Raw genomic sequence first — 23203 nt, forward strand, 5'->3', positions numbered from 1 at the left:
GTAAAGAGATAGTACAGGAATATCTGGTTAATCTAAATGAATATAAGTCTCCAGGACCAGATGAACTACATCCAAGGGTATTAAAAGAACTGGCAAATGTAATATCGGAGCAATAATCTTGGAGAACTCCTGGAGAACAGGAGAAGTTCCAGCAGACTGGAGGAGGGCAAACGTTGTCCCCATCTACAAAAAGGGGAAAAAAGAGGATCCCAACAATTATTGTCCAGTTAGTCTGACATCTATACCAGGAGAGATTCTAGAGCAGATCCTTAAACAGTCTGTGAACATCTAGAAAGCATTTCCATAATCACAAAAAGTCAACATGGGTTTCAAAGAAAGAAGTCATGCCAGACAAATCTTATCTCTTTCTTTGATAAAATTACCAGCTTGGTAGATGAAGGGAATGCTGTGGATATAGTATATCTTGATTTCAGTAAGGCCTTTGACAAGGTTTCCCATGACATTCTTGCAAACAAGCTTGTAAAATGTGGGCTAGACAAAGAAACTGTTAAATGGATCTGTAATTGGTTGACCGGCCAAACCCAAAGGGTGCTCAACAATGGCTCCTTTTCATCCTGGAGAGAAGTGACCAGTGGGGTCCCACAGGGCTCTGTCCTGGGCCCAGTGCTATTCAACATCTTTATCAATGACCTGGAGGACAAAATTGGGGGCATACTTATCAAATTTGCAGACGATACCAAACTAGGAGTAGCAGCTAATACCCCAGAGGACAGGATCAAAATTCAAAATGACCTTGATATATTGGAAAGCTGGTCCATGGCTAAATAAATGAATTTCAACATGGAGAAATGTAAGGTACTGCACTTAGGGCGGAAAAATGAAATGAACAGATATACAATGGGTGACACCTAGCTGAATGAGACTATGTGTGAAAGGGATTTAGGAGTCCAAGTAGACCACAAGTTGAACATGAGTCAATAGTGTGGCGCGGCAGCTAAAAAGGCCACTGCAATTTTAGGCTGCATCAACAGTAGTGTCTAAATCAAGGGAAGTAATAGTGCCACTATATTCTGCTCTGGTCAGGCCCCACCTGAAATATTGTGTCCAGTTCTGGGCACCACAATTAAAAAAGGACATTGAGAAACTGGAGCGTGTCCAAAGGATGGCGACTAAAATGGTGAAGGGTCTGGAAACCATGCCCTATGAGGAATGCCTTAGGGAGCTGAGGATGTTTAGCCTGGAGAAGAGAAGGTTAAGAGGTGATATGATAGCCTTGTTTAAATACTTGAAGGGATGTCATACTGAGGAGCTAGCTTGTTTTCTGCTGCTCCAGAGACTAGGACCCAGAGCAATGGATGCAAGCTAAAGGAAGAGAGATTCCACCTCACCATTAGGAGGAATTTCCTGAGTAAGGAACACACTCTTTCCTTGGAGTGTGGTGGAGTCTCCTTCCTTAGAGGTCTTTAAACAGAGGTTGGATGGCCATCTGTCAGGGATACTTTGATTTAGATTTCCTGCATGGCAGGAGGTTGGACTGGATGGCCCTTGCGGCCCCTTCCAACTCTATGATTGTATGAAATACCCAAAGCAGCATATACAAAGTCAGCTAGCATGTATATCCCTTAAATGAAAATTGTATGAGCACTGGTATGGCCTGGTCCAATATTCCCCTAAAGGAATAAATACAAATTCCCATTCTCAGAAAATGTTAGGAAGCTGTCAAAGGACACACTTGTACATATATGTATAAAAACATTTTAATTCATTGTAGTGAATGTTATCACTCCTTGCACAAAGTTTACTGTTAGGTATGAAATCTATGTTACCAGACTATATACAAACAGCAAGAAGGCACAGATTCAAGTATTAGTGTAACAAGTATCCATGGGGGGGAAACACACATTTGTCACAGGTTTGGTTGATGTCCAGAAGATGTAAAATACAGGTCTTTCATAAAAAGAAGGGGTCTTTCATCCAGTACACTTTACTTATGCAAATCAAGCTTAATGTAAGACATGATTATGCAACAAAATAGCTACCCAAGCATAAATAACACAATCTTTTTCACACAGTTAGCATCCATGTATTTCTGTAATCATGGGAATGAATCTAAAGACCAGATCTCCCTGCAAAAGGTTATAGGGAGAAGATTTGCTCCACTTGAGTTCATTCACCCAGGCCATAAGAGAGGCAAAAGAAAAAAAGGAATACAACAAAAAGTATACAGGTGTTGCTGTTTGCAGGTCTCTGGAGACAGGTCATTAACTGTTCTTACAAGCCAGGCTGCTGGGTAAGAGAATATTTATACAGCATCCTGTTATTTTGTTCCTACTCATTGCAGCAGGGGCCAAAACATGCAATTCAACAAGCAGCACACCTATGTATTTGGACTGCAGTTCAAGCAAACATATGCTCTATACAATGCACATCTATTCTCTTTCAAAGAAAGAATTTACAAACTTTCATTTTTTTAGAAGTATGTCATAAAACCCATAATCAGCATCACTATTCTTGTCCCTCATGTTTTGGCAGGCAGAGGTTTGCTTAACTGCTGGAATAATATTCTCTTTTGACAGAGTCGAAGGAATGAAAATAGAAGATATATTTTATCCACTTTTTTAAAAGCCAGTAGAGTGGTACCAGCCCCAAAGACTTGCTAAAAATAAATCAAACTTAAAGTTGCTCAGGTGTATACTAGATTGTAGTTAAACACTGTGTGATGAAAAGCCCTACTTCAAATGACTAGGAAAACATTCTAGGTCTGAGATGCAGACCTATGTATTGCTCTCTTCAGATCCCACAAATCCCAGTACATTTGTCAATTTCTATTATGTCAAAACATCCATCTCACTTTCCATTAAAAAAAATACTGTGTGCTTTAATTATACATTTTAAATTCTGAATACTCTGTTACAAGAAACAAGTTCACTAAAGTTTAGTTTTTGTATTACCAAATAAGGGAGGACACAGTCTTAGCAGTGTTGTTCAGCTACAAGAAGGCACATTATAAAAATAGATACACAATTTTTGTGTCAGGCAGATTTATGCCTCTACATCACAGGCTGAAGGAAATAATCAAATCCAGACTACAGAATACCGAAGGACTCAATGTACCTGAGAGTTTACTTGGATGTATTTTTAAGCATCACTCATATTGAAACCAAGGAAGATCATACATATGGCCAGCATCTGCAGTAGGTCACTTCCCTGTTTTCCAGTTTTCTATAAACATATATATACACACATACATACACACAAACACATACATAAATGATTTCTATAATGAAATGGCTTTAGATCAATTGGCTGAACATGATTTTGCATATCTGAGTCAACAGCTCAAAAGGCAATGAGGGACTAGCACTCTGTTTCCTTGCTGTCCACTCTGTGTTGGCGTTGCAATTTGAAGGATGACGCTTTCTCACTCCTTGTGACAGGATGGTCTGTCAGATCTTCATATGACTTGGCAGTTGTGCTGTTGTTTGGAAAAGGATCTTTTTCAAAAGGATCATCTTCCTCAATATGAGAATCTGTACTTGGATCCTCTTGAATTGTGTCCATTCTTTGGTGATCTAGTTTAGGAGCCACTGTTACCAAAGGCACTGGTGCAACAGGCTGCAAGGGTTGATGCCGACTTGTAGATGGTACAACAGGATTGGGCTTGATGATTCGGACAGAGGCTGAATCCATGCTGCTCAACATCTCAGCATTCTGCAAGGACACAAGCAGTAAGCGGTTATGCTTAAAAGTTACTAAAACTCATTGTTATCTGCAATCTATGGTCCAGCTCTTTGCAGAACTTGCAGATGGCATGCTAGATAGCTACATTATCTGCAGAACAGGTTTTAGTGGAAATACACCCAGGAGGTAGAATTCAAAATGGTGACAGAAGATTAACTACTTGTACTCTTGATCTCAAAATCCTGGCATTGGTTGTATGAGTGGAGTGAGCTGTCTTCAAGAAAGGTGATTTAGGAAACCTTTCAAGGTCTACTTAAGAACTGAATGAACTAGAACCAAAATAATATTAGCCTAACAGCAAAGGTAGGACAAAGTGTGAGCCCCCAAAGCTCCCACCCAAAATTTTGCTGCCCAATACCCTCGAGGTGGTGGGCGGCAATGTCATCTGTTTTGTCCTCTGGAACATTTTAGGACCAAGAGAATCTCTTCTTCTTACAACAAGAGGTTATCTAGGTCACGTCCTGTAGTAAAAAAAGGTATCCCTTGGGCTAATAACTTGGCAAAAATGCCCCCACACTTCCTAAAAAACATTTGGGGACAAAAATGTCTCAATATCTCTAAACGTTTACAAGATTTATTTTGGACTATATTTTCTAAACAAATATTGAAGACATCCTTCTGTGCACATAACAAACTTACACTGGGGCCAAACAAAGACTTGGTGTTTTCTTCATACTGTCTGTCCAGCTTCTGGTCCTGTTAAAAAGGGAACCATAACAAGTTAATTGCAGAAGCAGCTTGCTGCAAAGCACACACATTCCTCTACTACCTGACTACCTTCTGTGGGACACCTCCCCCCTTTACTCAAATAGAGAGTAGCTCATGTGAAACTTTGTGAGCTGGGAAAAAGGATGGCAGGACTTGGAGAAGACCCCAAGTTTATAGAAATAAACACTGCATGCCACTCACACAAGCAGTTCTTTGCACTAGTAAACAACTAGCTAGACCAGCTGAATCAGCTTCAAGACTAACCAGTTCTTCATAAGTATACAGTGGACCTTGTTATCTGCTGGGGCTGTGGATACCAAAATCCGGGGATGCTCAAGTCCTATTAAATACAGTGGCAGAGTAAAACAGTGCCCCTTATACAAAATGGAAAAATTAAGCTTTCCTATTTGGAATTTATACTTTTTTGAATATTTTCAAGCTGTAGATGCTTGAATCCATGAATAAAGAATCCATTAATACAGAAGGCCAACTGTACATGCACACTTCCCCTTCTTTCTAAAAAGGATCACAGACTTTAACTTGAATCTTTTGGGAGTATTAAACCAACCTGTACCAACTCCTGGTTACACTGGTGGTTTCACTCTTTACATAGCTCCATAAGGAGGTATAGCAAGATTACTCTTTGGCACAAGTGGTTCCCCATTTGCCTGCAGTAAAACAGGCCAGGTTAATGGACAGTTGGCACATTTCCACAAGTCTGCTTGCCTTATGATGAGATTGCTGCTTCCATTGCCTTTTGGTCACTGGAGTGGTCTGGAATATTACCTTCTTACATGATTCATGTACCAATGGAGCTTTATATGTGATCAACAAACATTTGTTTTTAATAGGGTGATTTAAATGTCCCATCCAGAAAGCAGTAAAGATATTATTTGAAAGCCAACAGACTTCTCAGAACCAAAAAATGCCCAGATCTGAGGTAAGGGATGGGGAGGGGAGACTTCTCATAAAGAGAGAGCCAAGCATCAAAGGTTTAAATATCCAGGATTAAGTCTGTAAGTGAAATTCAATGTTACTTGTCTGCACATGAGCTGAATGTTTCCTCTCTTAAACACTACTTTGAATTTCTGACCACACACACATAAAAGTACACCTGAAGGTGTATGGTTAATTGGCTTTAAATGTAAACTTACCACACAGTGCACAAGAATACTTAGAGGAATCCAAAATAGTAAGGAGAATACAAGCACAGATCCTACTATGTTGTCTGCTAAAAATTTTCCTGTTAAAGAAAGAAGAGACATCCATTTTTAATAATATCAGAGACAAACAAAGCATCCTTGGGTGCAAAATTTACAACCCAGTTCTAGAAGCTATTTTATTTAACTACTCCATCTGTCACAGGATTACATTAATGTTTTCAGTATGTGTACATTAAAACAACGCCAATGTTTTAGAACTCAAGTTTTTAGCTGCTTATCTCATTATGCTGTAACATAACACAATTACAGAAGGATTCTAAGCCTGGAAATGAAATTGGTTATGTATTTTACCTATGCTATGAGTGGGGAGTGCCATATATATTAATTTTTCATTTAAACTCAAAATGGATCTAGTTTCTTTCCTTTCTGTGACTTAAGCCAATTAGTTGTCTCATTTTCCAAGATAGGCCCCCCCTCCTTTCAGTAAAATAGGCTGATAGTATCTGTTTTCTTTTTAATTAAGTATGAAAAGTTGTCTTTCTTAATTGCAATACTAGTCTTTTTAAACTAAGCAATGAACCAGCTAGGGTGATAGAAGTGTTAAACAGATAATCACATGAGTTGTGATTATTTTTTTTGCCATATAAACTTTCCTTTTTTATCTCAAATCTTTAAACCAAGGACACACGATGTGTTTTAAATTACATTGTCCTGATTTTTATAAAATCATGCATTAAGAATATGAATGAAAATACTAAAGTTGTACAAGAACCCAGAGGCACCTGATTGACAGCAGGTTCATGAAAGGAAATAAGAAGGTCATCTACCATTCTCATTCTGTTGGTACCAACTCAGCCTCTATCTACATATCTTTATGGAGATAAATGGCACCATCTTCATATAAGCGGAAGGTACAAAGCAAGCATGGGCTAATCCCAAGGGCAGCTGTACAAAAAATTAAGCCCCTCAAACAACAAAATGAGGACACAGTGGACACAGAATACTGACTGACCATTGGGGGAAAGATGGAAACCCAGGTGTGGCAGTATCCAAGAGAGATGCCTGGCTGACTCTAAGAGCCTTGTAGCTTCTGTTTGTACAATGCATTAAGTTACTGAATTCATTGTCATGATATGCAATGAAGGCCATTAGATCAGGAAATAAACTTTGGATGTTTGGGCCAATTCATGATCTACAACTATTAAACCTGATAGGTAAAATGGAAATCCTGTACACCCTTCTCTGCACCATAGAGTAAAAAGGATATGCACATATACATGTATACAGGTATGGCCATCATCTTCGTGCTTGCTTATGAGCTTCTAAAGTTATGTAGCTGGCTGATACTGGTGCACACACATTAGATACCTTGGCCTAATCCATGCAGTACAAATTGATTTCCTTTAATATTTATTGAAACAGAAAAGACTACCCAAAGTAAGAATGTTCTGTGTTGGATGTATGATAGACCTACATTATCAAATGCAGTACGTTTTATATCAGTATAGAATGGTGTTACTGAACCCAATCCTTTCATGATCTGATTATGTACTGAGAACAGAAGCACTTCTGTGGCATGGAAAAAGTATGTCTTCCAGAGGATAAGACTTTACTTTCATGAAGGACACTACTTAGTGCAACTGGTTATATAAAATTTAATGCAGGTTGTTGTTTTGTTTCAAAACCATCACCATCATTTACAAGTACTCCATTACAAAGAGTACTCATAATATCAAGGGCAATTAATAGAAACTTGCACACACGAAAAATCAAGGTATCAAAACATAAATAAGGAGAAGGAGAAGTAGGTTTACTAATAGGAACTGTGGATTTCAGATTGCTGGTATGTATAGCTTACCAAATGTATTGATGCTAAGTTGATCAATGAAATCCCAAAGTCGTTCAATCACATCTTGCACACGTTTTTCACATTTGCCCTAAAAGACAAAGTTTTGGATGAGAAAAAGCCATCTTCTGTAAGGAAATGTTTTGTAGGGCAACATGGTAGAGAAGCCCCTTTAACTGCATCAAGCTATGGGACTTAATTACCAAAACCTGGGTATTACTTAATATTAATTAAGACATAAATCTCTGCTCTTTTGGTAGATTTGTCCTGACTGTTCAATTATTGCAAAGCAATTAATAGGGAAAATCATAATTAAATCATGACTAGCCATGGACAGAAATACAGACCATGTTGTCTTTCTGCTAAGATCAAAAGTGTTCTGTAGTGTTCTGAAGTGCTTTGTGTTTTAGATTAGGACTCCAGGAGACCAGGGTTAAATCCCTGTTCAGCCATGAAACTTACTGGGTGATGTTGGGCAAGTCACATTCTCTCATCCTCAGAGGAAGGCAATGCAAAACCTCCTCTGAAAAAATCTTGCCAAGAAGAGTTTATGATAGGGTTTCCCTAAGCTGGAAATGACTTGATGGCAGATAAGAACAAAGACAATGATTATGACCCAAACGTAACAGTGGCCATGTGTTATATTGCAATGAAGAGACAAGGAGAAATCCTTATGGGTGTGCTGCCTAGTTAGATAAACGATACACAAAGGGTGCAGGGGAAGAGGCAGGTAGAAAAATAGCAGAAAGACCCAGAAAATACACATTTATCAGGCAGTAGATACCTATGGTTAAAAAAAAAGTTTACATCAAAAACAGCCAACTTATTTTAGGACATGATGAAACAAGAAGCAAAGAGCCCTGGTGACACAGTGGTTAAATGCATGTACTGCAGCCACTCACTCACAAACCACAAGGTTGTGAGTTCAACACCAGCCAGGAACTCAGCTTGGCACCCTTCTGAGGTCACTAAAATGATTGTTGGGGGCAATTAGCTTACACATTGTAAACTGCTTAGGGAGGGCTTAAGTGCACTGATAAGCAGTATAGAAATGTACTTGCTATTGCTAACAAGAAAAATAAAATAAAATAAAAGCCAATACATTTAGGGTTTGGTGACAATATTCAGAGACAGAAAAGAACACACTATGTTGGGGATGCTAAGTGGCATACCCCCCACCATGTGTGTATATATACTCACATTCATGTCACAGAATCCCACAGTGCATGGCTTTCCTTTCCTCAAATATAAGAAATTCTGGTTGTCATCAAGGTAAGGGCTGCACCTCCCATACTCATCTCGACAGCAAACCTTGCAGGAATCATCTGTTTCTGAAATGAAGCATACCAAGGTCGTCATAGCTAGGTGGCTATTACTGCATTATTTTTGTTCATGCAACACAAAAGAACCTCCGCCTTCCATCTGGCTGAAAGAAGTTCCCCATCTGCCCTTCCAGCTTCAACAGGTTCTGACTCTTTTCCCTTCAGTGCTAATCTCTGCCCAGTGTTTCTTCAGCACTATCCACTTCCACTATTATCTCCAATCAGAGATGAAAAGGAAGAGAGGGTTTTGGAAATTAAACTCATATCCAACTCTTTACATTCTTTAAGATTCCATAGAGTTGAATATTTAAGTGTCTGAATAGACATATACATAACTGAACTGCCCCTTGCAGGCCTGAAAGCTGTTGCACTCAGGCTTACTCTTGAGAAAATATGTACAGGAATGGCCTGTGGTTTGTATGCTTGGAGAGACAACGTCCAAATAGTAAGAATCAGAATCCTGCCTACTCTGTCTTTGGCCTATTGGACTGCTAGGATGCAGCTATCCACAAAAAAGAAAAAAAGAAAAGAAAAAATAACAGCAGAAAAAGTACAAAATTTAAATCTGCTTTGATGACACAGAAGAAACATTTAAAGAAAGATTTAAAAAATATTTTTGCATTTTTTATGACATCTTAGCCCAATGCTAAGAAATATGTTTGGCAGCAAACTACTGCATAATACCTTTTTATTTTGTCCTCAAATGTCCCCCTCTAGTGGCTGTGGGGAGTGTTTTTGCCATGCTTTTAGGCCTTCCTGAGCCATTTTAATCCCTAGAGAGGGCTATACTTTAAAAAAAACAACCCAGAAAGTAAGACATAGTAAAAATGCCCCCTCATAATGCCTATAGGGGTTCTTGGGGGGCTATAAAAACATCCCTGTGGTGCCACATGTGGCTTGTACTTTTCCCATTCCTGCCCTAAAGGTTCAAAGTGTTTTTATGCAGAGTTGCTTGAGCAAGAAAATCAAATACAATACGATGAAGGAAGGTGCTGGGAAAACCACATCTGTACCTAAGCTGCTTAGGAGAAAAATGTAATGGATTTTACCTAAAATGATAACATGATAAATGGGACTTAAGTATAAAAATGAATCTAAACTCAAGAATTGTTACTTTGAAGTAAAGCTCCAAAATATTTCCCAGAGTAATGCCTTTATTTGCCCAACTCAAAGAGTACAAGAAATGTGCACACCATTTGTGACCTCTGAGGTGATCCCAACATGGAGTTTTGAACTTCTCTTATGGCGAACATGGCTACTATTGTTTTCTAAATGAAGCATGGCACTTCCACGATCTGTCTCTATATACTGTATCTAGGAAGAATGAATTTGAGACTTGATTCAGGGTGATTCTTTTCAATCTGACAATTTGGCTGCCTTATCAGAGTTGAAGAGCTTCCATACATCCAACAAATGAAACAGGCTCAAAAGCAAATATCCTGTCAACCCCTTCTTACCTATGGTTAGCAGAATGTTTTCAATGATCTGACCACTGGCTGAGGAGAAAATAAGCAGCATAGCCCTCATTCAGAGTCCAAAGAAAAAATATTTTCAAAGAAATTTCAAAAGAGAATGGTCTCACCATTACAAGCACATGAACGTAAGTCCTTCGCTCTTTCACAGAAGGGTACACATTCCCCATCTTTACACACACCCAAATCCACACAAATGGTGTCATCTGGAGCATTGCCAGGAGGAGGACAATCACTGCTATTGCCTATGGACAAACAAGAACAACATATGCATTTCTGATAAAGAGCCAACCATTACTTGCTAGGAGCAGATAAGAACATGGAACAAGTCTGAGGTCAGAAATCTCCAAACTAAAGACGTCAGGACCACCACCTGAGACAGAAAGTGACTAAGGAAACAGCAGATAGACAACAGTACAGAAGAAAGGGTGGGTTAACTTCCACAACAAAAAATATCACGTTTCCACCCACCTACTTTTAAAAGCTTGCATGGCTGATGAGGATCCCCACCCCATCTTACTTTGCCTTTGCTTTCCCTCTGTTCAGGACCCACAATACTACCACTAGAGAGAGATGATGAAAAGAGAAAGCAGGAAGTATGTAAAGTCATCCCTCTGTAGCCACAGATTTTATCCACGGATTCAACCATCTGCAGGCTTGAAAAATATGCCCCCCCCCCAAAAAAAAAAAAAATCGAAAAAGCAAACCTTGATTTTGCCATTTTATACAAGGAACATCATTTTACTATGGCACTGTATTTAATGGGATTTGAACATCCATAGATTTTGGTATACACAAGGGGTCCTGGAAGCAAACCCCAATGGATACCAAGGGCCCACTATACAGGCATTTAAGAAAGAGGCGTGGGATATGTAAATTAAACCAACAACAACACACCTGTGCAATAGGATTCTCCTTTACAAGTAGCATTAATGGCTTCCTGGCACTTCTTCTGTGCACTTTCAAACTGGCAACCTTTACAACAGGGACTGTTCCTGTCACTGAAGGAGGCGAAGGAGAGAAGAGAAAAAGAATAAGTTACCAGAAAATATTACAAATTCATACAAGGTACAGAAGGAAAAGTGACATATATATATTCCATACACACAGAAAAAACCCTGAAAAGTTTTTTATTTAGGGAGGCTCCTATCAATTTCTTTCTTGCCTTTCCCGATTCATGAAATCAAATGATATGCTTCCACTATAACACTGATACTGCTGAAGTGGTCTTTTGACAAGTTAAATCACTGGCAATCATTAATTCAGCCTATAAGATTCGAATCCAAACAATGAATACTCTCCCCCAGCGAACACATGTGTTGTTTTCACTTATTCATTTTAGACATTATTAAAACATTAACCTCATAAAAAGAAGAAAAGATAATGGAGGCATAAGAGGCACCTTTTCCTACTTCCAATTAAGCAGAAAACACTATTTCTTGTGCCTCACATTTTTCTTTCATGTGGGGGAAAGACTCCCCGTTCCTCACCTGCATGTTGCATTCTGCCTTAGCATACACTCTGACGTGCAGCATGGATCATCATACAGGCGCAAGAGGCCAGGATCACATTCCTCGCCTTCATCCACCCTGGAGTTGCCACATACTTTGTTGTTACGCTCCTTGAAGCATTCTGGGGCTTTGGTCTCAATAGTCCGAAGTATGGATACTTTACTGCAGTTTGAAAACATCTGAAAACATGGCAGGGATGGAAGGAAAACAGCAGCAGTGAAATGTTGTACATTTTTATGTATTCAGTTTCTGGACTGCTTCTTGCCTCCAGCAATACGACAATGTAATGTACAACCAACAAAATAAATTTTAGGAAGCCATTAAAATAAAAATGTTAAAACACAAAGTACTATATAATCAACTGAAATAGTTAAAATCAGAGGCTCAAAACCTGGGTGAATTCAGGACTTGTGCATGCTGCATATATATTAGTTTCCCCCCACCCTGCTGTTTAAAGGAAGTAACTCTCTAGCATTTAGTGGAAAGAGAGGCATCTGGCAAGGGCTCAGAGGCCAGAGCAGAAAGTGCAGTGAGCTTCTAGCATCTCTCTACCATCTGCTATTTCCTATCCTTCTGCCTCTCCTTAACGTCTGACCTCAAATTTTGCATACCTCTTTCTTTAAATCTTCAACTACAAAGGTTTTTATTCTCTCTCTCTTGCCCACCCTCTCACACACACACCTCAATCACAAAATCCACATTAAGATGACAACACACACATCAAACTGAGTAAGGCAGAGTAAGTGGCCTTTGCCTTCTCCTGATCTCCCCATTCAGTGCTACCATATGCAAAAACTCAGTTTATTGTTATGTAAGGAGCAGTACATGCAAACACAAACACATGTAACACATACGATAGATATACTGTACCTTGTTGTTTTCATGATCCCCACTCACAGCAATTGGATACATAACATATTTTCCTCCTTGATCTTCTGTGGGAGCACATTCTGGCATGCCATCAGGATCATGCTCTGCACCAAAATTATGTCCCAGCTCATGAGTAGTAACCAAGTCAGCCTCCTTGTTATATGAAAGACAAAAGTGCATTAGAGCCATATTCATTTAATATGGAGTGGGTTATTTTTTCTCCTTTCGAGTGGTGTCTTAAAGGTACTTTAATGCAGATTCATCTTTGAGAAACTGCACTGATTCCTGAAATGCTTTAAATCAGGGGTTCCCAACCTTTTTGACTCACAAAGCCCTAAGGACTCCACGGAGCACAGGTTGGGAACTGCTACTTTAAATGTTTGCGTTTTCATAATTGTTAGACCAGTGGCTCTCAAATTTTGGCTCTTCAGATATTTCACATTTAAAACTCCAAGAATCCCAACAATTAACTATGCTTGCTGTGGATTCAGAGAGGTGAAATTCAAAATGTCTGGCGGGTCAATAGCTGAAAGCAACTGTGTTTGTTGTTGTTGTTGTTTTGTGCCTTCAGGCCATTTCCAACCTATGAAGACACTGAGGCAAAGTTATCATGGGGTTCTTGGCAAGATTTGTTCAGAGGTTTGCCATTACCTTCCATTGAATCTGAGAGGGTGTGACTTGCCTAATTGGGCTTCTCACCCAGCAGGTTTCATGGCCACTCGGGGAACTGAGCCCCTGATCTCCAGAGCCCAAGCCCTACACTCAAAACCATCATACCATGCTAGCTCTCTACAGATCTAACTAGTCCTCATAAATGTCAACAATTATTTTTCCCTCCAATGGAAAGTGAAATGTATACGAAACCACTTTAGGGAACAGTCATTTTTGTGTCACTATACACCCATTATGCTGGCTGTTTACCGAAAGATTGCATCAGCCATCAGCTATAAGTAACCCTTTGATTCCGATGCAGTATGCCTTTTTGATTGTTCTGTTATACGCTAGTCATTTGTTTAACATTTCTCTACTGGACTATTATTAGAGATCCTGGAGATGAGACCCACATCTAAACATGAAATTCATTTATGTTTTGTATACACCTTATACACATAGCCTGAAAGTAATTTTATACATAATATTTTTAATAATGTTGTGCATGAAACAAAGTTTGAGTAGACTTAATCATCAGAAAGCAAATGTGTCACTATCCCAGCCATCCATGAGGACAGTTTTGGGTTTTGGAGATTTCAGAATTCCAAGTAAGGGGTACTCAACCTGTACTGCCAAATCAACAGTGAGGTTAGTCAACAGAAAGACAATAATGGAAGCCAACACTTTTCGCAGTTATTCTCAAAATACCTTGGTAAGGATGGTTTTGCCATAGTTCTTTGTGCTAGTTAGGCCACTGTTGAGGTAGATATCCTTTCCAGTTGCTGAATTGGAATATGCTACAACAAAACAAAACAAAAACAGGAAATATATTGAGAACCTACTATATGCTTCAAGTGAAAGAAAGAAAAAAACCCTTTGTGCATTGCCTAAAGAGAAAATAAGAACTTTCTGCAATCTTTCAGTGCCTCTAAGATTAATTACTGGTGAATGTATTCTTAACACTGTGGCATTCAAAAAAGAGAGCAAGAACACTGGGCTCTACCTTTAGAGGGGAGTAAGAGGGTTCACTGGCATAGCCCTAACTACCTAGCTTGTACTACTTTGCTAATTGTCTCAGTATCTTTAAGGCACAACCTCACAGGAGGGGGAGCTCCATGTACAGAGTAGTGCATGCTTGTGTGTGTGTGTGTGTGTGCGTTCACATATTGTGCACATGACTAAGTGCACACTACTTAAGACTGCTTTAACATCACTTGGCATTTGAAATAAAAAAACTAGACATCTTAAGGAAATTAAAATGTCCTTTCAGCGTCAATGACTTTATACAAGATCTAGTTTGCAATCTTGTTAAATGCACTGCATTATTATCATCATCATTAACAGCACACACAAGGGACAGGATTGGACTAGAGATGTTCCCAATGAACATAGATACTTCATACACAACAGTAGGGCTGGGCAACTGCACAGAGAGTGGGGACCACATCAGCACATTTTGGTGTGCTGGAAGGAACATGGCAACACTTCCAGCCACAATTTTGTCCAATTTTAGCTCTTTCAATTACTTTGGTGTTTTGGGGAGGTTTGAGGAACAATGGTCAGGGAAAGCAAACCACTGTAGTTTGGGCATATTTTAGGTCAGGGGGGGGGGGAACCAAACAGACAATCCACTCAATTAAAAAAAAATAGTCTGGGGGCTTTGGGGGGCTTCTGGGGTTGCACTTAAGGTCTCCAGGAACACATGCATCCCCATGGGCTGAACTTTGTCCACCCCTGCACCACGGTATCCAAACTAGGTCCACAAAGGGAACAAGAATCATTAAAGTTTCTGGTCACTTAAGAGTAGATGTACAGCCAACCAGCTCATCTTACAAACTTATATACTGAATGTGTGTTGATTTTCATCTTCAAGCATGCATAAATCCAAAGTAAGAAAGGAGACCTACCCTTTGGACAGATGCCACCATGGCTGTTTGGTCTCTGAGATCCAACATAAGCCAGTCCAAGAGTGCCCATATCAAAATCTTGATACGTGAAAAGATGAGCCAGGCATACTTTGGCCGCTTTCTCAGCTATATCAATGCTGAATTGCTATGTGGGTCAAACAGTTTAGAGAAAAGGCTTATTCATTAGATCAGAGACAGGTCAATGACCTACATACAGTAGATTCCAATTCCAGTATCATTAAATGGTGTCCATCTATAACATCTTTACCAAAAAGATAGCACAAGATGACTGTAACCATTTTTAAAATGTGTTTTAGCACTCAAAACATTCTGGAAACTAAATAAAAAAACCTTAATATGATTTCTTAATTAGAGTTGCATACAATTAATTAAGGTATACAATGGGATTATATAGCAGCAGCAGCAGCAGCAGCAGCAGCATTACAGCCATAGCCCAGGCAAATAAAGACAATAACTGCTTCATTTTAAGTCAGGTAATTGGGCTTTCTAATGTATAACTCTGCATTTCTCTCTTTCTAGAGAACATCTCCTTCATTCCCAGACTGAACAGCATAATTTCATTGTAAGAAGTATGCTGTTTCTTTTAGATCTTCACAGCCAAACCCTTGCTTAAGTAATTAAAAATTGCAACCATTGCCACTGAGGTGCTTCCTATACCTACCTCCAGCAGTTGTTTCACCTCCCAAGCATCCTTATCCTCATATGGCTGACTTTTTTCCATATTATAGTGTTTCTGTCCTGGAGATACAGCTTGTGGCTCACTGTGAACAATAATCTTCATTTAAAAAAAGAAATAAAAAAATCAATTTAAAGCATTGACATCCAATGATAATGGAAAGGATATACAATTTAAAACATTAAAGTCAAATGATAATGGAAAGGAAGTACCACAATGATTACACTGATCAAACCAAGGGAGAAATGTCCTTCATTGTCCAGCATCATACCACCTACTTTATATTTATTTACATAAGCGTAATTCTATGTGTTCAGTCACAGCAAGTTATCATTGAAAATATACAAAAAGTCACAGTAGATTTTCAAAAGTAACTGATCTCAGCAAAGTTTCTGTTCTACAATCCAAGTATTCTTTTGTCAGTATGCCCAAAAATGGCATCAAACAGGAACTGTTTTTTGGGCAGAATATATCTTAGCCCAAGTCTCAGTTTTTAGCTGGTTATGCACAGTACACTTTAAAAATAAACAGACAAAATTTAATGGAGATTATTTCCACAAGGAAGGCTGGTTGGCACTTTCAATATCAAAGACACCATGAACATGATCACTTTTATGCAACTTTGTATAATAACACACATCAAGTAAAATCATGATTTACATCATTTGCTTTTGAGTGCTAACGCTGAATATTTTAGTGGGGAAAAAACTCATTCTGATGCTTCTGTGCTCTTCTTGGTGATCTTATTTTTTTATGAATGTTGGAAGCAGAAGCTGCAGTCCTTCAACGATACACTTCAGAAAACCCTTTGTGTTCAATAGCACATACAGAGAAACAAACCAAGTGCAAACATTTTGAACATTATTCAAAGGAAGACTTCTACAAAATCAGTTCTGCAAGTGTATTTCATGAGTGCCTGAAGAATTATTTCCCTGTTACATTTTTCTTTCTTGGGCAAGATTTGGAGGCAGAGGAGACGTGGCAATAAAGAAGGAAGGAAGCTTTTCCTTATGATTAACCCATATGGCTCAAATTTTCCTGAACACCTTGTATTTCTGCCCTACAACAACTGTTGTAGTATTTACTTGGAATAATTATCATTAACATTTACTCACTGTTTTTCAACAATATTCCAAGCCTTTCAGTAACCTATTGTTTAGTTCAAATCATACCAAGTAAAGAAAAGTAACATAATTAATCCAGCTGGTGATTTAGTAACTGCTCTTACTTCAGAAATGATTGCTTAAAGCATTCAAACAGATGTTCTGGGGTGCTATATCTGGCTTCTTCTTTGATTTGAGATTTCTTATCATTAATAATAAGTGACACTTCAAGAAATAGCAATGAGTGGTGAAAATGAAACCCCAAGAAAACAGATATTAACATCCTACTAAGAGAAGGATTGAGAAAACAGATTTTGTTTTTAGTAACGTTCAGTAACATTGAACTATGTATTATTTTTGCTGCATCAAGATGTGTATATATTATGGTTTAATTAATAAATCCAATAAAATATCTAATTAAATTTATATTGACACAAAGAAAATTGCACTATTGCCAAAGATTTACAGCCTTTTCTGGGAAGTATCAAAATACCTGATCTATCTGTATGCCATATCCTTTGAAGTTTGCATTATCCCATGAAGTATTGCGATAGATATCATCCACTCTGTCTATTAATTCGATCTATGTACAGAAAGGGAGATAGGTTATTCAAGTTCAAGCTCTTTATATAAGCACATGCATTATAGAACAGAAATGGAGCCACAACAATAGCCTCATAAAATGTACATTTTGAAATCCCCACAGCAAAGAAGACTCTAATATAATTTATCTGAAAAATAAAACCAAAGTTCAGGGCAAGGGTAGGGAAACTATAGCCTGCGGGTATTGGTGACTCCAACTCCCATTGGTCCTACCCAGTATGAGTAAAGAGTAGGCAAAATATCTGAGAGCCAGAGATTCTCTACCTCCAATTTAAGAGGGCTGAGGAGGGGGGAATCAAAGCAACTAAGAACTTGTTCCTCTACTGTCTTCAAAACCCCATCAAATTCATTTGATTTAAATCAAATTGTGAATCTCAATGGAGTAGACCCACTGAATCAATAACAACTTGGTAAATCAACACTTATCTAAGTGCTACTGATTCAGTGGATTTACTCTTTGGGAATAGTCATTGGATTTAGGTCTTTGAAGGAAACCAGTAATAACCTGCCTATTGTAGTCAATAGGTCACTCACTCCCCTTTTCATCCCAAATGATACACATCAACCAAACTTTATAATAAAGTAAGAATATATTTGAACCATGAACTACATTTTCTTCATATTGTTCCATTAAGGGGGGGATGCTGTATAATATAAAAACTATGACGATCTATGCCAAAATGGGAAATGTACTGTTCTAAGCTAGAGATATCAACCAACTCCATCAGCACCTCTACTAAGCCACTATAAAAGATACAGTGGGTCCTTGGTATCCACTGGGTTTGGTTCCAGGACACCCTCTGGATACCAAAATCTGTGAATGTTCAAGTCCTATTAAATGCAGTGGCGTAATAAAATGGTGCCCCTTAATGGTAAAATCAAGGTTTGCTTTTTGGAATTTATATTTTTCTTGGAATATTTTCATGTCATGAATAGTTGAATCTATGGATAAAAAATCCTTGGATATGGAAGGCCAACTGTACATTAAACAGAAAAAGACAAACAAGCTTCCATAGAGGAAATGAGAGAAGCAGTATTGGCTGCAAAACAAAGACAAGCAGGGATGTATCCAGTTAAGAGGTTGTTTTTATTATTGAACACACAATACGTTGGAGAAAAAGCATGAGATTTTATCTAAGCAATAAAAGATCTTAATGTATTCTGTCCCCCGCACTCTGATCCACACTTGCTAAACATTAAGTATTTGGAACATTCACATCCCAACAATCCCGTGACTACAACAAGAATTTGTTGATGTACATTTTTATTTCATCAAGCAATTGACAGCAGAAAATTATACTTACTAAGTAGTTAATTGTAGTGCTTTCCTCACTACGGCCCATGTGCTTAAAAAAGCGATGGTCTGCCACCACTAACATCTTGCAAGTGTTCTTCAAGGGGTCTGGGACCGCTCTTTTCTGCCGAGGGACATTCACTATCATGGCAATTCAAGACATACCACATAGCCATCAACATAAAAACGGTATCTTAATGATCAATCAAGAATTACAGTGACAGATAAAATAAAAATATCCATCTCCCCATTAATTTTTCAACTGAGGTGGTACTGGGGAAGAAAAATACAAGGATCAGAGAACAATATTATGCACTTCTGCAAACCTTCAAGGCTTCTGGTTAAGACCTTGCTGGTATATGCTGCATCTTGGGTACAGTTTACTTAAGTTTTTTGCACTCGCATAAGACATTACATTTTAACAAAATCATAGGTTTGGTCTATTTGTACACTTCCAAGTACATTTTTATAAACCCAACTAAATGACTGTTTAGGTTCTCAAAGAAATTGGTTATTACAATATGCCACTTTGTATAAATTTTGGCACATCTGGTAGTATATGTATTTTGGCTCAACATCTGAGAGGAGGCACATTTTCCCTGTGGTTTTTCATTGATTCTAGCATGCTGTTCTTATGTAAGAAATCTGGATTAAAGAACACATATTTTTTCCTGAAGAGCCTTATGTACTTGAAATAGATCAGTGCTTTGTTGGCTATCAAGAAAATATCTTCCTGTGCTATACCTCTGCTTGATGTTTCACTTTGTGCACCTGATACCATTCTTAGAGACATCAACATAATTCAACCACTTTTATGTTTCTACCTAAATCATTAAGGAAGCAATAGGTACTATATCCATGCAAAGAAACTGAAGGGTTTTTTTTTAAAGGACAAGGAAGAGGTTAATTTTATTCTCTTTTCTTCACAAAAAGAGAAAGAATGTTGTCTTTTTCCAGCTAAATATAATTTAAGTTAGACATGAAAATATTCACAGTATTAAGGCAGTAATATTTCAATTTCTATCTTAAATAAATTATACATAAGCCTATTTCACTGTGACAGCAAAGAAGAAACATTCTGTTCCCTTGGTGTTCCTCAGGCTCACTGCATTAGGCATTAAAACATAATACTGTTGTACAATTTTGAAAGACTATTTGTACGTACTTGGATGCTCACGTTTGGTCCATTTGTCTTCCTTTAGCCTTCCAAACAAAAGCCCTTCCTCTTCTTCCAATTTAACATAGCCACAGACTTTAGGGGACTGTAATCGTGAGAAGTCTTTGATGTCTTCCGATCTGTAGACCAAAAGTCTTTTATCTTGTGTATCATTGAGAAACCTCCACAGGGGCTACAAATGGAAGAAAATACATCTGAGTGACTACTCAGAAGTAAGCCCCACTGAGTTCAATGAAACTTACTCTGAGGCAAAGGCATATAAGACTGCAATCAAAATGGACTAACTGAAAGGTCTCAGTTCAGTAACCTAAAGAAACAACATAAGCAAGACACAAGCTTCGCAGTTTTACTTATGCTAAACCTGCTCTTTTGGCCACAAGAAGAATATACAGTTTTTTAAAAATATACATTTTTACTGTGCTATTCAATTAAAGAACTCAAAATGAGAATTCAAACCAATCTCCTCCAAACAAAAATGTTTATAAAATGTGCGGACAACTCTTTGGAGCACAATAAAAATAAACAGCAATCTTGAAAATCTTAGAAAAATTAAGCTAAAGGAAATGAAGCAGGTCAACAAAACGCATCAGTTACATTAATGAAATTTATATGCATGCATGCATGCAGACTCTTCTAGTGAAAACTCTACTAACTGGATGTACCTCAATATTGTATTCTTCTTCATTGGTATTAATCCTCAGTGTGACATCTTCATCACCTATGTGTGCTATAACCTTAGAATTACTTTGACCTGGGGGAGAGGAAAAAAGGACAACCTTGAATCTTGGAAATTCTCATAAACTGCAACATATAACACTACTTCCTGCTAGACAGAGGCTACCTCATACCACAATACACATTCCAGGAACCAAACAGTTTCTGAAACAGCTTCATAACAGCCCTGTCCCAAACTGGAGGGCAGCAGATCTAACCTCCAAATTGCAAAGAATTTATGGGTGCTATTTATTTCAGTTTAAGTGTTTCTTGTCTTTGAAATTCCAAAAGGAAGTGCTTTGGGGGCATATTTACTGATTGTTTTACACATGTATAATCTAATTCTCTGCAAGAATGGTAAGCAGTCGCCCCGTTCATAACTAGTGAGAAACTTCAGAAATTCTCACACAAACTGAAAAATGCCCATCGACAGTCTCATTTCACTCTTCTATTACACTGTATGACCATACAAAGGCCCAGTACACTTTCACCCAATGCAAACAACAGCTTCAAAGATGCACTGCCTCTTACCTCTCCTCCTATATTCTTACCTACAAGATGTCCTGTGAAAAATTCTTGCCACTGTATGTGATACGGTCTTTCCTTGCCTTGGCCGTCCACTGTAAAGGCTTGAATGTTTTTTGAGAAGTGTTCTGCTGATGAAGTTAAGTATAATTTAAAATGTCTGTAAAAGAATTTGCTTCAATTTAGCATGAAGGGAAACTTTATGGCAATTACAAAATGTAACTAGAAGATACCAGCAACCTATGCATAACACAAATGCAACACAAGCTGTCTGCTAGATTCCTTGTGGAATTTATGACAGACAGCAGAAAGAATGTTTAGTAGGAAAATATTTACATGGACACCTGCTGCAACAGCACTCCTTCTGTTTATTCATAAATGGATTTTTAATTCACAAGCTTCCTGAGAAATTTATGTAACAAAATTTAACAGCAACTCACTAACAGAGATTCAAAAGATACACATTTATCTTTGATAATTAACTGGTCTGATACATTTGCAAGCATATCCCCTCCCCCCCCCCCAGCCCAAAAAAAGCCTAAAGAAAATGGGGCTGGCAGTGGTATAAGGAGCTAAAGACAAAACAAGAGATCATGCAAAATTGGGTAAATGAAGACAATTGTGATCTGTTTCTGGCCACAATTCAAAGTGCTGGTTATGACCTATGAAATCCAAGAGGTCTTGAGTCCAGGCTATATAAAGAACTGTATCTTCCCATATAAACCTTCCTGAGCTGGTTAATGGTTTTCACTCAGCCCCACCACCATCATAGACACATTTGATCAGGACACAGGAGAGGGCCTTCTCAGCAGCTGCTTCCAGGCTCTGCAATTCCCTCCCAAGGGAAGCCAGGTTCCCCCCACTCTCTGTTTTCTTTCTGCCAGCAGTCAAAGACCTTTCATTGTTCAGTCACTCTAGAGGGGCTCTTTTAATGGAGAATACTGTGCTTTAAATTCACTATTATGTTTTAAATGCTTTTAAAATATGTACATTTGATCTTTTTTCACTGTTCTTTTCACTTTTGTTTCAGCCTTCTATCATTTTGAAATATACTATGATCTACCTTGGGTCTCATTTTATGGGAAAGGTGGCATATAAATAAATTAAAAATAAGTAACTAAAGGATTTCTGATTCGTCTGTAAGATCCTGAGGACTTCTGCATTCTACTTTCTCCAAGCAACTAAACCCCTAAGAACAGAGAAACATCAAATAATAGGGGTACAGGTATTTGTCTCTTGGAACAACAGCATATTACTGATCTCTAGTGAGGGAAATTAGAATCAGTTTAGCCAAGAGGGAATACAATATTACAAAGAAAAACTAATTACCAAAATGAAAACAACTAAGAAAATAGTATAAGAACCAAGTGTACATCGCAGTGGTTACAGAAATGATCAAACACAGAGGCCATTTGTTCAAGTATAATCAGTAGGAAGAAGTGTCTCTGTTAATTTTTTTATTACCTATTCAGTGCTGAAAAACTTAGAAGTTTTTCTACATGGGATTCTGACTGCAGGTCTCTTCTTTTTAATGAGTGCTGGTGGATGTTGGACAGTGAAAGAATATCATAGTCTGAGAGAACAGATTCCAGCCTCTCTGAAATATAAAACAGAAATAACATGTTGAGAACAGGTTGCTTATCTGGAACTGTGTGTCTGAGTGATTATCTCTGAACTCACACACATGGGTTTTCCTGCACCTGCACAGACTATTGAAACTTTTAATAGGTGAGCCATCATCTTTTTGCAAGAACACCATCTGCATCATTGCACATGCAAGAGCTTGTTTCCTTCAACTTATTTCCATTTGTGGGCCACTCTGTGCCATCCCAATAGAAGAATTGACCTCTAAGAGGCCAGACTGTGTGAGTTCACAGATGATCACTCAAAACAACACAGTTACAAATAAACATCTTTTTCCTGGTCTCTGCAACTCAC

At 38.2% G+C, this 23203-nt stretch overlaps 1 protein-coding gene across 3 annotated transcripts in view; it reads right to left on the minus strand.

Annotated features, from left to right (window-relative positions):
- Positions 1-1736: 1736 nt before the first annotated feature.
- LOC149282349 (disintegrin and metalloproteinase domain-containing protein 17-like) overlaps positions 1737-23203 on the minus strand; it is a 29489-nt gene continuing 8022 nt past the window's right edge. The window contains exons 2-19 of one of the 3 annotated variants that reach the window (XM_089498340.1): positions 22730-22862; positions 21292-21425; positions 20689-20777; positions 20015-20198; positions 18860-18990; positions 17446-17535; positions 15835-15948; positions 15153-15297; positions 13954-14042; positions 12595-12747; positions 11704-11903; positions 11111-11214; positions 10324-10458; positions 8620-8750; positions 7432-7510; positions 5565-5653; positions 4342-4398; positions 1737-3672 (exon numbers count right to left, since the gene is read on the minus strand). In XM_089498340.1, the coding sequence (XP_089354466.1) occupies positions 3319-3672; positions 4342-4398; positions 5565-5653; positions 7432-7510; positions 8620-8750; positions 10324-10458; positions 11111-11214; positions 11704-11903; positions 12595-12747; positions 13954-14042; positions 15153-15297; positions 15835-15948; positions 17446-17535; positions 18860-18990; positions 20015-20198; positions 20689-20777; positions 21292-21425; positions 22730-22862 (2411 nt within the window). In that variant the 3' untranslated portion in view covers positions 1737-3318. Of the gene's footprint in view, positions 3673-4341; positions 4399-5564; positions 5654-7431; positions 7511-8619; positions 8751-10323; positions 10459-11110; positions 11215-11703; positions 11904-12594; positions 12748-13953; positions 14043-15152; positions 15298-15834; positions 15949-17445; positions 17536-18859; positions 18991-20014; positions 20199-20688; positions 20778-21291; positions 21426-22729; positions 22863-23203 lie in introns of those variants that run through there. The other 2 variants (XM_089498341.1, XM_089498342.1) reach the window with 2 other exon arrangements.

The sequence above is a fragment of the Sceloporus occidentalis genome, unplaced genomic scaffold (assembly GCF_023333645.1).
Source record: "Sceloporus occidentalis isolate IW3139 unplaced genomic scaffold, rSceOcc1.0.p SCAF_118, whole genome shotgun sequence".
NCBI lineage: Eukaryota > Metazoa > Chordata > Lepidosauria > Squamata > Phrynosomatidae > Sceloporus > Sceloporus occidentalis.